The sequence below is a fragment of the Pseudochaenichthys georgianus genome, chromosome 19 (assembly GCF_902827115.2).
Source record: "Pseudochaenichthys georgianus chromosome 19, fPseGeo1.2, whole genome shotgun sequence".
In the NCBI taxonomy this organism is placed as follows: domain Eukaryota; kingdom Metazoa; phylum Chordata; class Actinopteri; order Perciformes; family Channichthyidae; genus Pseudochaenichthys; species Pseudochaenichthys georgianus.
Window position 1 is genome coordinate 8,903,795 of NC_047521.1, and position 14,798 is coordinate 8,918,592.

At 38.9% G+C, this 14,798-nt stretch overlaps 1 protein-coding gene across 1 annotated transcript in view; it reads left to right on the forward strand.

The window, feature by feature from the left end:
• The window catches only part of skap1 (src kinase associated phosphoprotein 1), a 36,465-nt gene that overhangs the window by 12,020 nt on the left and 9,647 nt on the right, over positions 1-14,798 (forward strand). The window contains exons 5-9 of the mRNA XM_034107112.2: positions 5,703-5,783; positions 6,110-6,193; positions 6,282-6,406; positions 7,182-7,245; positions 9,713-9,895. Of these exons, the coding sequence (XP_033963003.1) occupies positions 5,703-5,783; positions 6,110-6,193; positions 6,282-6,406; positions 7,182-7,245; positions 9,713-9,895 (537 nt within the window). The remainder of the gene's footprint in view (positions 1-5,702; positions 5,784-6,109; positions 6,194-6,281; positions 6,407-7,181; positions 7,246-9,712; positions 9,896-14,798) is intronic.

Genomic DNA, 14,798 nt, shown 5'->3' on the forward strand with positions numbered 1-14,798 from the left:
ATCTGCAGTTAAGCATTTGAATAGTGGTAGTAAATCTAGAAAAGGGAAATTCAGGGTCGCTGTATATGCTGCTTATGGCTGCCCAGGGGGAAGGCGATGTCACATAGTAAATTTAGCCCCTTAGTGTCTTCGCAGTGGCCGGCACGTGATGTTTGAATGTACGAATAGAGCCACACCGAGGGTACTACGACTTGACATCTAATCCCACGAAGAAGCACAGAACTGAATTTATTTTTTCTTTGAAATTGCATCAAGTGTAACACACTTAGTCAGACAATAAAAGAGAGAAAACACCAGATATCTCTGCACTGCATTAAAGTTGCAGTATAACTGCATTTCCAGAATTCAAATCTGAAATATAAAATATTTACCTGATCATTTGTGCGTGTATTAACGTTTTTATTCTTGTTTTAGTCGTAAAGCTTTTATCTCAAGTCATGGATTTGTTGTTAAACCTGATTTACATCCCTAAGCAAAAAGAAAAATCCTTAATCACTCCTGCATAAATTCCCAGTCCCATGAAACATTATTAGATGGCGATGCAGGCATCATGCAGCCTGATATAATGCGCTGCATGTTTTCTTTGGTTCAAACACGTGCATTAGGAGGTTCTAAACACGGTTTATGTATCGATGACTGAAGTCCTAATCAAATCATGGGGAGGAGAGGAGGGCAGGGAAGTCATTCTGCCCTTAACCTCAGTGCCTCTGAGTCTCTCTCCTCCCTCCTGACGGCCGCCTCGCTGGAGGGACGCGCAGCAAAGGCCTCCTACTTTAATGAGGAAAAATTTATCAATTTAGCTTTGGCCTGTGCGCAGATTGAGCGCCGGGTGGGTGAAGGTGCACTGAGTGAATCCTTTTTCCTAATCAAGGACGGTATGGAAGAGGATTGCGGTCTCTCTGGCTTCTTCGTCTGTAAGAGTCAGCAGCAGCATTCCTCCCCGCAGCCCCCTCAGGGCCGGGAGCCTCTCGCTGCCTTCTGTTTCACCTCATCAGCCGAGTTCACGTGGGGGTCAGGTCCTGCCCCCTAACGCTGGATTCAATGCAATACCTCTCTGATATAGCCCCAGTGCTCAAGCCCTAAACGCGGGAGAAAGGAAACATATGATAACTCGCTGATATTGATTCTTACCTGTGCTGTGTGGGGGGGTCACCTCTTCCTTCCACTCAAGATATACATTGCATAGGGGCTGATGGTTTTGCCCTTAGCTTAGTTATGTGATTTCTGCTGGTAGTGTGTTGTAGTTATCTACAGTAACTAAATAGTTATTTAAATTCAAAAATGTAATTAGTTCTTTATTTACTCACTCACTTACTGACTTACGTTTGTTTTTATTTATTAACTTATGTATTTATTAATGTACAGTTCTTTGTAAGATTTATGGTACGAATTGAAAGAAAGAAAAGAAAAGAAAAAACATTCTGTACATTTCTGGATTAGAATGAAAAGGATCAGCAACTGTTTTTGATAATCGTTTAAAGTCATTATACTTCAAATATACAAAAAAAAGTTAGCTTCCTTATTGTAAAGTTTTTTTGTTGATTAATAAAAAAAGATTCGATTAAAATAGCATATCATTTGGTTGGGATTTGATTGCTGTGTTTGGATTTGTCAAAATGAGCTTTAGGAACTAGTTACATGCATTTGTCACAATATAGGACATTTTGCTGACAGTTAATTGCAGCCCAAAGCGAACAAAAGCATATTAAAGCATATATTGTACAGAACAACATTTATTATAAAAAGCCTTATAAAATCTGTTTTATAGAGACACATACAGCGCTCATTTTCAAATAATAAGCATTACAAACCGATAAAAATACAATATACCTTTACAAGCACAAAAGATGGCATACATATGGAGTTCAGGCAGATAACAAATATGCAACAAACACACATTTAAAAAAGAAATAGTACGTAATACAGCTTATAATATTGATCTGAATTTAAGAGACTTCAAATACAGCTAGTGGACCTTGATGGACAGAGCAAGTGAAAAATATAATCTTTAAAAAAATTACATATATTTCTATATATTTTGCTTGTCCCATATGTCCTTTAAAGACACTGCTTGTATGTCAAACATCATGAATACAGCAAGACACTTTCCACAACACGTCGTACACAATATGAGAATCACAGTATATACTGTATAGATCTGTATTTGACTAACATACTGTATGTCAATATACCAAAATGTCATGGGATAGCAGAAAAAGAATGTCAAAAAACTCTTATGACAAGCAACATTTTTATTCTGATAATTGTATTTATTCCTCCGACATCTGGATTGTTTCATTTAACTGGCTTGACTTACATTATTCTATATGGAGATACAAAGTAGTTCAAGCCCTCTGCACGCGCAAGTCCCCCTGCCAGTGCTGTCGCTCAGACAAAAGATACTAAAGCTTTCCTCCCGCATCTCCATCTTCTATGGCACCATAAACATCTCCAGCACGTTTTTGTGTATTCCTAACATCTTTGTTGCATTATGATCACCGTTAGATGTAATGTAACATATTAGTCCTCCCACCCGACCATTTCCCTTCATTTTGATTCACTCTCCATCCAGCCTTTGATTGACTTTCAGCCTAAGTAAAGTGGATTTTAATGAGAGAATACATTAACTCCCTCTGGTCATGCTAACATAAATCAGCCTTTTCTTGCGGGATCAACTGCTGAGCTCATAACACCATGCTGAGAGAGTGTGAATAACCAAATGAGAGATTGCGGCTGTGCCAAACCGCTGGCAGCTCAGATGCATTGTTTTGTACCCCCCCCCCCATCACACCCTCCCCGAGTTTAAAACAAGTTCAGGAAGGCAACAGAACGGAGCACTTATCAGCACCCAGGTCGGCTTGCTTATAGAAATATCCCTTTGTCAAGATCAATTAAACATATATCTCTGCTCAATTTCTATCGATCACTTCCTTCCATTTGGAAATGGGCAGACTCACATCTGTTCTTGCTGATGACCACTGAGAGCAGTTAGATTCAGTTAGCGTAGCCTGTAGAAACTCCTCACCTTGATTTACAAAGCACGGGATGCGACTCTATCATCACATCTATCTGCTTCTCTTTGTTGGTAATTGCACTCGGCTAAATAGGTTATGCTGAAATATCAATAAATTGCCATCAAATTAATGTCAATACCAAAGCTGTGGATGGCGCTAATTAAAACGCAAAAGGGATGAAAATGAAGTCAAGGCATTGCCCTGAATAATTGATAACTCAATTTATGATTTTTATGAAAGAGTGCCTTCTGTCTGCGATTTTGATGAGGCCTTAATTAGATGCATTAATGTGTCTCTCCGTGCCTGTAGTCAAACTCAAAACTCAAACACCATGATGGTTGTTGGGTTTTTTTAACGCCCTTAATTACACATTTTCAAATAACATTACCTCTGAATATCCACTTAAAATTGCACGGGTCCCAAAGAGGTGTTAGTGTGTAATTTTCATTACAGGAGGCATTGTTAACTCAGAACCAATCAAGAGTCTGCTCCTCTTTAGGGTGGGATCAGGGACTTGAGCAAGCAGCATTACGCAGCGTGGTGCTTTTAGGTTGTGCTGCGACCCTGTGGAAGAATACAGAACTATTGTGTCGAATATGTCTCTATTTTCACTATACCCGTGTTTGAGAATTATACAATGCCGGGCAGTCAAGTGAGGTCATGTCACCCGGTGCTAAAGTGTTAAACACGCATGAATGTGTAATGTTTATTGACTCAAGCAGATCAGAGTGATTCCGTGTTGATTTTGTACCTCCTCATCTATTAGCCTGGCTCGACCTTTGAGATAAATGAAGAGTGAGGGAAGCAGACTGATGAGGGGATTAGAAGTGGGCCGTAACAGGGAAGCAGGCCCGTGGAAAAGAATGGACGGACTGTCGGCGGATAGATGAGGTGGGGGATCATAATGACTGCTGTTTGTTATGATGTTCTGAATCAGGTTCTCTTTGACAAAACAGTCCTTAGCACCTCTGTATTTATAGTGTCACCGGTCAGTCCATCCACAAAGGCAGGCTGGTGATATGTGAGCGTGTTAGTGCCGTGAGGTGTCTGAGGCTCTGCTCTGGAACGACCCGCTCATCTGTCAGGCCCACGAGCTGAAGCGGTGCAGGGTTATGGGATCACAGGCTGGATTGTTGTGAACTTAAATCTCTGGAATGTTAGCCAGGCAAAAAAGGAAAATCCTATATCAGCTTTATTTTGCTGCCTAGATGAAAGTTATTCAGACAAAACTCACTGAAAAGAGACTCGAAACAACAACTTTTAGAACACAAAGTTGGAGTGTGTATTCAACTGTGGCTTAAGAGGTAGCTTGGTCAGTTCATTTAACTGCTTTTTCATGTGTTTCAATTTCCTGAATAAGAAAGTTGTTCCAGTTTGTCTGATGTTGGGGGATACTCTTTGTTTAAACCAGAGGACCCAGATGTGGGCTGACATGTTTGGGTTTCCCCAGCAGTTAAACGGGTTCCTTTCCGAGGGGGGTGGACTCTAGGCATTCCCCCTGTCATCAGCGGTCTGAAAGGGGTGTCACACTGACTGGTGTAAATGGTCTTTAAATGGTTCCTGTGTTTCAGACTAAAAAGGCGGTTCCTGCTCTCCCTTTGCTTTTCCCCTGCAAGGCTAAGGCATGTTGACAAATGAATTCAGAGGAAGCAGAGCTTTGGTTTTGACGCATGGTAAAGCCAGCTACCCCTGTTGAAGCTCAGGGCGGAAGATAGCCCTTGTGAGGCCGACAAGGGGTCAACTTTACAAGATCCCCTCTTATGGCTAAAAGAGGTTTGAACAAGAATACAAACCATGAAACAGCTGGATCAAACCGTGTCTCTCAAACATCCTGGTGGTCCCTGGTGGTACAGTGTTCCAAGTAAGATTCCAACCAGCCATAAAGATAAAAATGCCAATCCAAGTGAGATTGAAGGATAACCCTCATATTATTTAAGCCAGAAGCATCACTCCTGGCTTAAATAATGCAACAGAGGAATGTCAGATTGTTTTACAATGTTGCTTCTTTGTGTAAACATAGGAATTCTTTGAAAGTTTTAACTGACTTTCTCTTCGATTCCTGTGACACAACCTGGAGCAATGATAAGCAAGTGTTGAAATCAAAGCACACACATATAGGCTTATAGGAAATCATATGTATTAACATCTTGTGCCATCAAGAATGTGATTATGTGTATAGTGCAAAGTTATTTAGTGTAGTTCTACTACTTCTGTCCAGCACAGCAGGCTGAATACTATGTGAACTGCATTGTGCAAGGGCAGCCTAACAACTGCTTTAATTAACTAAAGCCTTTTAAGTCCTTCCATTGTCCTATTATGTTTAACATTTGACTTTGCAAATTGAAAAGAGATGTTTGGATTTCCACAGGAAGGCTGCTCCCATTAAAAGTGCAATGTGAGCAGATGAATGGTCTGCAGTGCTCAGCAGCACTGTACATGTATTGATCCCTGTTTTCTAAAGCCTAGCAGGGATGTATTTGATCCACAGAGTGGGAGACTTTATAATCATGGTGTGTGTTTCTGTGTGTGTTGCAATGAGGAACATTTATAAATACACCAATAAGCAGTTCATGCTGAAAACAATCAATTGCTAAATGGATTAAGTTAATTGACAGAAACTTTTAAATAATTGTTTGTTGCGAAATGCATAATAAACTATTATTTTGAGTTGATTGTTTCTGTTCACAGACTTTGGTGATATTCCCCCTGTGGCAGCCCAGGACCTTGGCAACATCTTGAAGCAAGGCTTCCTGGAGAAGAAACGACGAGGTATAGCACCATATAGATACCAGCCATGGATGAAGTACTTGTATTTGATCTAGTAATGTGACTGTGTAGAAGAGAAGAAAAGGCCAAGACACTCTTTTGGCTCATAGTTCAAACTCCTTTAATCAGACAGCTATTTAATGGTTAAATCCTTAATACATAGACAATGCTCGTTCATGTTAAGATAGCGATGGGTGTTGTTGACTACATAAGGACCATTTGAACCCGGGCAATTCATAAAATAGTATTTTAAAATATATTTTAACACATTTTGCTCATATGAGTTTATTTCACATTTCCATTTGATCATCATGCACTTCTTTTTCTAGATCACAGTTTTTTCGGCTCCGAGTGGCAAAAGAGATGGTGTGTTCTGAACAATTCAATATTTTACTACTTTGGAAGTGATAAAGGTTTGTTTGAAATGCCAACCTACAGAAACATTACAGGCTCATAAGTTGAATCAGATAATATCAAACCACTGGCTCTCCTCCCATACAGATAAGCAGCAGAAGGGCTCCTTTCATATCATCGATTACAGCGTGCAGCTCGCCACCAACCTGAGGAAAGACTCCAAAAAAATGGCCTGCTTTGAGCTCTTTAGTCAAGGACGGCGGGTTTTTCAGGTTTGTAATCCCATAACAACCCTGTACAATTTACTAAATTAAAGAATGTTTAAATCCAAGTAAAGGAATATAATATGACACTATTTTTGAAATACTTTTTAAGGCTGTATTAGTGGCTTTAAATAAAAAACGTCCTTTTTCTTAAGCAGAAATATCTAAAATCTCAATTACAGCCGTCCAATAAGTAACAACAAATTGAAGTACATACATTTTAAAGTAATTATCAAAGTGTCTCCATTACATAGTTGGTCCACTAGAGAGCACTGAGGGGATTTTTATACTTTAAAAGATTCCGCTTAGTACATATCTTTCTAACATTTATTTATTTAAAGAAATAACTGATTGGCTCCAGACCAAAATATTATACGACATGTGATGAGTCCCTTAAACGATTAATCGATCAACACGATACACGTATATATGTTTATTTGAATATATATTAGTACTTAAATATTTCTAATGGGTTAAAACGCATCATGAGGCCTTAATCTAAATTAATTTGGAAAGCATTGTCTACATGCCACTATAGCAATCCTATTGTCTGATTATAACACATTTATCTCACAATGTATATGTCTAATTTAAATATTTTAGATCTGATCATTTCATAGCCATTTCAAAAGAGAACATTTATATGTGCTCTTTTCGTTCCTTATTAGGCAGCTTGGAAAAGAGCTGGTGTATTGAAGATTACATATCTGGACTTTTAGTTCCATATACATGCACCCTTGGATGAGATGATAACTGCAGAATTATTGCCACTGTTTCCCATTAGTTCACTGCCAGCAGTCCTCAAGAGGCAAGGGAATGGGTGGACCAAATCCATTTTGTGCTTCGAGGTAAGCCAGCATCTCTTTGTCATTTCTTCCGGTACCTCCTGCATGGTCAGGAAGTGTAAAGTTTTGTGTTTCCGTTTTGTGTGTCCTTATTGGAATCAAAGGTTTGAGGATCGGGGATATCGTGTTGTCCAGATTTCAAAGCCCTCTGAGACAAATATAAATTGGGTTTTATATAACATTTGCTTAAGTTGACTTTTTAAATGCTGCATAGGTTAATAAAAAAATACAGATTTTTCCCAGTTTGCCCCCAAAGTTTGCGTGCATGTTCTCAGGGGGCAGAAAGGTCAGAAATGAAAGGGAGCCCTTTATCTACCCCAACTCAGATGGAAACCACCCGATCCATCACTAACTGCACAGCCGAGTCCTGAATCTCCCCATTCGACGTGTCACCCACCATGTCATGTGCACCATCATGTAGCTCTAGTTCTCCCCCACCTCCCCCAACCGCTCCTCCCCTAACCCTCCTACCGAATTCCAACTTACAGGAAATTGATTGGTAGATGTTCTGGTTATCCTCCAGTGACATTGATTTCTGCTCGGCCACTGCTGTACGGCAGAGGACCTGATACCCTTTGTTGCAGCGGCCAGTCGCCTGCAATGAGACGCCTCCTCCATCTGAGCCAGCAGTCATGCTCTTGTCTCCTCTAAAATGGGCTCGGGGCCGGCCCACTGATTTGCGGGAAGTAACAGACACTCTGCAGTTTGTCTTACTTCCTTCCAGACCAGTTTTACTACAAAACGCAGTCTGATCCAGAACATGTACATGATTATTATTTACCCTCTTCACCGCCGGAAATAACCTGAAAACAAGATTAACTGACATCTTTTTAACATGCGTGTTTTGTTTTTTTTGTCACTCTTTCATGATCTGTATGGTATGAACATTTTTGGCATTTTGATTTTATTTATTCTGAAAGTAGAGATACAGTTACAAAGTGCATATTTTTTTATTTAGCACATTTCAGTAACATGAAAAGTCAAAGAGCTTTGCATGAACATTAAAAGCATTAAGATATTGTAGAAACAAAACATACAACAAAAGGACATTTGGATACAACTAAAAACCGCCATTACAGTGCTGAAAAGAATAGACGATAAAACAGATTTAGCTGCAATAGAAAAAAAACAAAGTACTAAAATACAATCTACAGTACAGGGGAGAGAAGGAGCGGTATCATACTGTACAACAAAAGATACAATTATATATAGTATGTGTATTGATCAGAAATCCAACTCAAAATACAGAAAATAAACCGAAGAGATATAGGAAAGCTGAGGAAGTCAAAATAAAGCAAAAATGACAAACTTCTCTGGTTTGATTTTCCGCTGTTCTTTGCGGTTTTAACTATTGAAATAAACAGACAAAACATGCAATTTGCAAAACTGTTTTAACATATTGGAATTTCTCACTATGGTTACATTTTGACATCACATTGAGGGTATAGATTAGAACATAAAATTAAGAATTACAAAATGAAAATATAAAAAGGCTGTTACATGCCAACAAGAATTGTTCTCTTCACTTAGCTGGAAGCACAGCATTGCAGAATCGGCGCAGCAGCGATATGTGTGTGAGTGTGTGTCTATTTTCTGTTTGAGAGAACAGAGAGTGAGAAAATGCAGCTGGTACCGTTGTAGTGAAGATAAGCATTTCAACTGTTTCAAATATTCAGAATTGATAAATACTGAACAAAAATCTAGTTAAAGACGTCACTGTGGGCTCTGGAAAACAGTAGTGGCCGTTTTTAACTACATCAGACTCTGCAATTAAATGCTTAAAATATATAGGTACCACTTTACAATAAGACTACCCTTATAAAGGGTTTACGAATAGTTTGTAATTCATTCATTAATTAGGTTGTGAACACTTTATAAATCATTAATAAGCTTTTATAAGACATGAGATAAACAGGGCAACTGTGACCGGTTGCTTGCCAAATAGTGAGCCCACATGTATCTGTACTGCTAAGCCTTATATTGGCTACTTAGCTTAGTTCGTCTTCTTCATCAGCCAGCATCCTTGGTATCTGTTGCTCACTGAGTTGATTCTCGCTAAGTAGCCAATATAAGGCTTAGTCATCTTGCCAAATAGTGAGCCTGTGTTGATGTATTACAACTATGTTAGAACTGGTTTATAAATGGTTCTTAGTGATTAATAAAGTGTTTACAACCTAGTTCATAACCTAATTATAAACCGTTTATGAATCCTTTATAAGGGTAGTCTTATTGTAAAGAGGTACCAAAATATATAAACACTTTAAGAGATAATGAAATTACTCTAGTATTACAGGCAGAAATCAAGCCTCCAGGTCTCGTCATTGCTGCTATAAGGCACGTGTCCTAGTCTGTTGTGCAGCCAGGGCCATTGGATCATTTCTCTTACTTTACCCTGTAATGCATTTGTTCCACGCTGCGCTCTATCCTTACGCTAACGCCGCCCATCACGTTGTCTTTCTGTCCCTCATAGATCTCCGCTCCACCGCCATCCCTTGCGATGATGACGAGGAGGAGGATGGTGAGGGGGAGGAAGAGGAGACCTATGATGACATTGATGGGTTGACCGGCCCTCAACCCGGTCCTTTCCAGGACCATGGGCAGGAGACGGGGGAGGTCGAAGAGGAGGATGAGGATATCTACGAGGTGCTGCCAGGTATGAGGATGTGGTTACCTCGCAGGCAGACACACACATGCGCGCGCACGCATGCGCACACACACACACACACGGCTGCACACACCAACTCTCATGATACTCAGTCAGACAAATAGACACAGTCGTTCTGCCTCACACACACAAACCCGAGCCCTCAGGGATTTTTTTGCAACAAGAAAAATGTGTGATGATCTCTCCCCTGGCTGTGAAATTTGTGTTGCCAGCCAGGTACCTCCCTGCCACCACAACACCCAGACTTATCACTCATTTTAAATCAAGCAACACTAATAAGCCTGTCAGGGCTGAGGTTGGTGCTGCAGAGTCACACAGGGCAGGAAGGGGAGACTCTCCTCACATCCACTGGAAACCAGCTTCCTCTGGTCTTATCTCACTGAGAGCCATCTGTTGAGAAACAGTTATGTTGTTGAAATCAGCGAGAGCCGGCTAGTGCCGAATGCTCTGTCATATAACGTCCAATTAGCTAATGTTGCCAGGCAACAAATAGCCTACAATTCAATCCACTAAGCAGAGTTTTGGCAAAAATTGCCTAGCAACGGCAATTTAGTTGAAATGAAGTAAAAACTGCATCTTCCAGGGCTTAAAATAGTTGTGGAGCTCTTAATGTCACATATTTAATAGAAATTAGAGTTTGATTAAGATTGTTGCCGGATGAGTGGGAGTGTGTGAGTCCCTACTGAGGGGGGAGATAGTCCCATGTGTCAGGGTGGCTACAAGATCCCGAGAAGGACAAAAGGGGTGATCTGATCTTCTCAGGGCCGTCGTCCATCACTCTTTCTATTAAATAAGATACATCAAGATTCTGTTTCACTCTGTGAGTACATTACCTTTGCCAAAATCACTGGTGAGAGGGAAATCAGTCTTCAGACTGTCACGCCGGCGTTCAAAGCCATCTGGGAAGAGGTACAGACTCTGACCACAGATGGCATATCGAATGACAGGCTCTTTCCTTCACTTTCTCACCCCTTCACTTATCAATCATTCTATTCTGCATCTCTCTTTGCACACTTACAGCTTGTAATATACAGAGTGATTTTATTTTCATTGATCATGATTGCAAATTACAAACTTTTGTATCTATTCTATCTCCTTTTTATAAACACATATAAGTATTCATAGTAGTCCTTGAAATGACTGTATTTTGTTGGACTTCATTCAGAATCATAAACAGGCTCATTGCCAAGTAAGTTTACACATACAAGGAATTTGCTTTGGTGTATGATAAAGAACAATTACATATTAAAAAAACTATTTATAAAAACTATTTTAGAAACTCTTATACAAAAAGATAAAATATTTAAGGATTAGGTCTTTATTTTAATCATCATATGAAGGTTTAAAATAACTATGCAAAACTTGTTGTAAAAAATAATAAAGTCACACAAGTTACGGTATATATTAAAATAATATTCACCCAACAAAAAATAAAACAAATAAGCCATGGATATCAACAAAGGGAACAACACCTGATTTAAGAATTCACATGTATTCAATCTGCTCTGTTGGTCAAAAAGGGATTTAAAAGGATTACAAATAATTAGCTTGTCTTTGTTTTCAAGCGTCTTCGGATTTTTGCCAGTTTTCCAATCTTAGTATTAACTTGATTGTTGCCGAGGACAATAGTATATGGACCTGGTGCAGTGCCATTGATCGGTTCTAATATAGACAAGGCATAAAGACATATGGCTATCCGGGTAGTTAACTTTAGATATCTGGAAAATCTTAAGAACTTGCAAATTGCTCTCTTTCAGATACATCTTGCATGTTCATAAGGCAAACTTGTGAACAAATGTAGTGTACGAGTAAAGTATCATTTTCCCTGTGATGAGCTCTCTCAGTTTTGACGAAGCAAAACTCTGTACATGGCTCAGTTGCAGGCAGAATGCAGAGTGATTGTGGTATTGGCTCTGGTGCTGATGATTGATTTTATTGACTGGAAAATTAAAACACTTTGATATAGAGACCGTTGGCCCATGGCGGTGGCCTCTCGACTGAGGGATGCTCTCCTGCACAGCAGTCACAGAGCGCTGAACAAATGTGTAGATCCTATGAAAAATAAAAATCAATGAAGTCCTTATTTTGGTGTGGTAACAATGAAGGACATTTACATATTTCGGTAACACTTTATAATAAGGTACACACATTAACCATCAACTAGTTGTTAATTAACATGCATATTAGCAGTATATTGGCTCTTTATTAGTCATTATAAAACACTTATTAATGCATTATTCTGCATGACCATATTCTACAAGTAATAAGCCATTAGTTGAGAGTTTTTCCTCAATAACCCTTAGTGCTTATTTATTGCAAGTAAGTTGTTGTAGCCTACATGCGTTTTGGTCTTAATATGCTCTGCTCAATATGGGCCTAATAAGGCAGTAGTACCACAAGAATAGTAATTCTCCCATAATAACACTTATTAACAAGACATGAAACTATAAGTGTTAATTGTGTCTAAATAATTCAAAATGAGGTATAAATATCTAAGAATATGTGTTGGGGTATTGACAGTTCAGCTACCAATAGCAAGGTGATATTGACCTGTATGTTTCATATTTGCACATTTATATATTTGTAAAATTTGTACTGAAGGTTAGTCAGGAAACCGGGTACAGGAAGTAGGAGAAAGTGAACTGAATACAGCATGGCAGACAGTAGACATCAATGAGTAGACTGCTACTAATTTTCCCTTTGCAACTTGAAGAGTAAAAGGGTAAATTCCGTCCGAAAGCAATGACTGTAAGTGTAAGTCTGTAAGGATTAGTAACATGTATTGTGTTTATGTGATGACATTTCGAGATGTTTAAACGGTTTAAACACAATGAGAAAATGCGTTAGTCACGCCAGCATTTGCATTAGCGTTAGCATACACGGTAGTGTTAGCATACATGCTAGCGTTAGCCATACTAGCCTGCACCGTTCTTATTATACATGCATGGCCTGTACACATGCTTATATTGCACGGCTAGCATTAGCTATATTTACCTTGTTTACACTTAGTGGTCCTATGTGTTAATATATGTATGTTACTCTTGCATGTATGAGATCATTAAGTGCCTTGTAACTTCTTTTTTTATAGTTTCACTGTCAGTGGACTACAAATAAGTCAATAAAGGAGCATGGCTGCTCATTCCCTGGCTCTCAAAAGAGTTTGGCTGGCTATTTAATCTATGTTCACACTGACTGAGACAGTACAACACATAGAGAGAACAGTAAACTTATTGTGTAAGTACATACAAGCAGGTCACAGAGTATGATCACAAATAAATAAAATCTGTTAAAAAAAATCTGTTTTTATTAAAACGTAGGTACAGGCTGCATAATGTGTTCTCAGCCTTGGAGAAACTTGACAGGTTTTGGTATGTGTCTGAACCTCTCTTCAGTGGTTCATTAATAAAACAGATATTTCAACGTGTGCCTACTTTGTTCATGTACAGGTCAATTGGAGTCAAACTAATAGCTTATTGGTTATGAACAAGACTTCACTTTAGAATAAGGAACATATTCTTAGATAGAAATACCTAATTAGAGTCAAACTATTAGCTTATTGGTTATGAACAAGACTTCACTTTAAAATAGGGAACATATTATTAGATATAAATACCTAATTTTGAGTTATTTCGACACAATTAACACTTATAGTTTCATGTCTTGTTACATACGAATAGATCATATTTGTTAAGTGTTATTATGGGAGAATTACTATTCTTGTGGTACTACTGCCTTATTAGGCCCATATTGAGCAGAGCATATTAAGACCAAAACTCATGTACAACAACTTCCTTACTTGCAATAAATAAGCACTAAGGGTTATTGAGGAAAAACTCTCAACTAATGGCTTATTACTTGTAGAATATGGTCATGTAGAATAAGGCATTAATAAGTGTTTTATAATTACTAATAAAGAGCCAATATATTGCTAATATGCATGCTAATTAACAACTAGTTGATGGTTAATTTGTGTACCTTAATATAAAGTGTTACCCATATTTCATTAGGTAAAACCACAACCCTGAGATTTGTAATGATATAATTTTGTATTTTACCTGAAAGTGATTTGAAAAAGATACTGTGTGTGTGTGTGTGTGTGTGTGTGTGTGTGTGTGTGTGTGTGTGTGTGTGTGTGTGTGTGTGTGTGTGTGTGTGTGTGTGTGTGTGTGTGTGTGTGTGTGTGTGTGTGTGTGTGTGTGTGTGTGTGTGTGTGTGTGTGTGTGTGTGTGTGTGTGTGTGTGTGTGTGTCTTCGTCTTCCTGGAAGCAGAGGCGCAGGTTGTGCTGGGAGGTGGATAGTGTTGCTGGGTTGTGGCTGCGTGGCTGTCAGCCTGCTGCTGTTATGGATGGATGTGGGAGACAGAGGGCAGGATATCAGTGTGTCACCTCTCAGACCACCGGGGGCCACGCCCTGCAGTCGATGACACGTCCGTCTCTGCGTGCCTTAAAGACAGCCTCTTTCTTTAACTTTTCTTCGCTCAGTCTCTGATAAATGTGAACAAATTGACTATTGAGTTATATCTTGTGAAAGAAAAATAGTCATCTTGTGCTTCGAGGCGGTGTGTCAGTCATTGGCTGATGATACATTGCATTTCTTTTGTGTGTAAAAAATGTACAGGTTATGGTTCTTATCATTACTTTACTTGTTCCACCCTTAGATTGAAATGTTTGGGTCCTGTTATCTGGTTGATAAATGCTTCCTGCTAAAACTGCAACTATTAATTGATCAACAGAAAAAATAGCCTCCAAGTATTTCCGTAAATTATTAATTTTGTTTAATAAAGTAATTAATCATGCAAACATGGCACAAAATGCTGTTTTCAGCCCCTCAAATATGGAGATTTTCTGCTTTATTATAACATATGACTTAAGTATAACATATTTGTCTTTGAG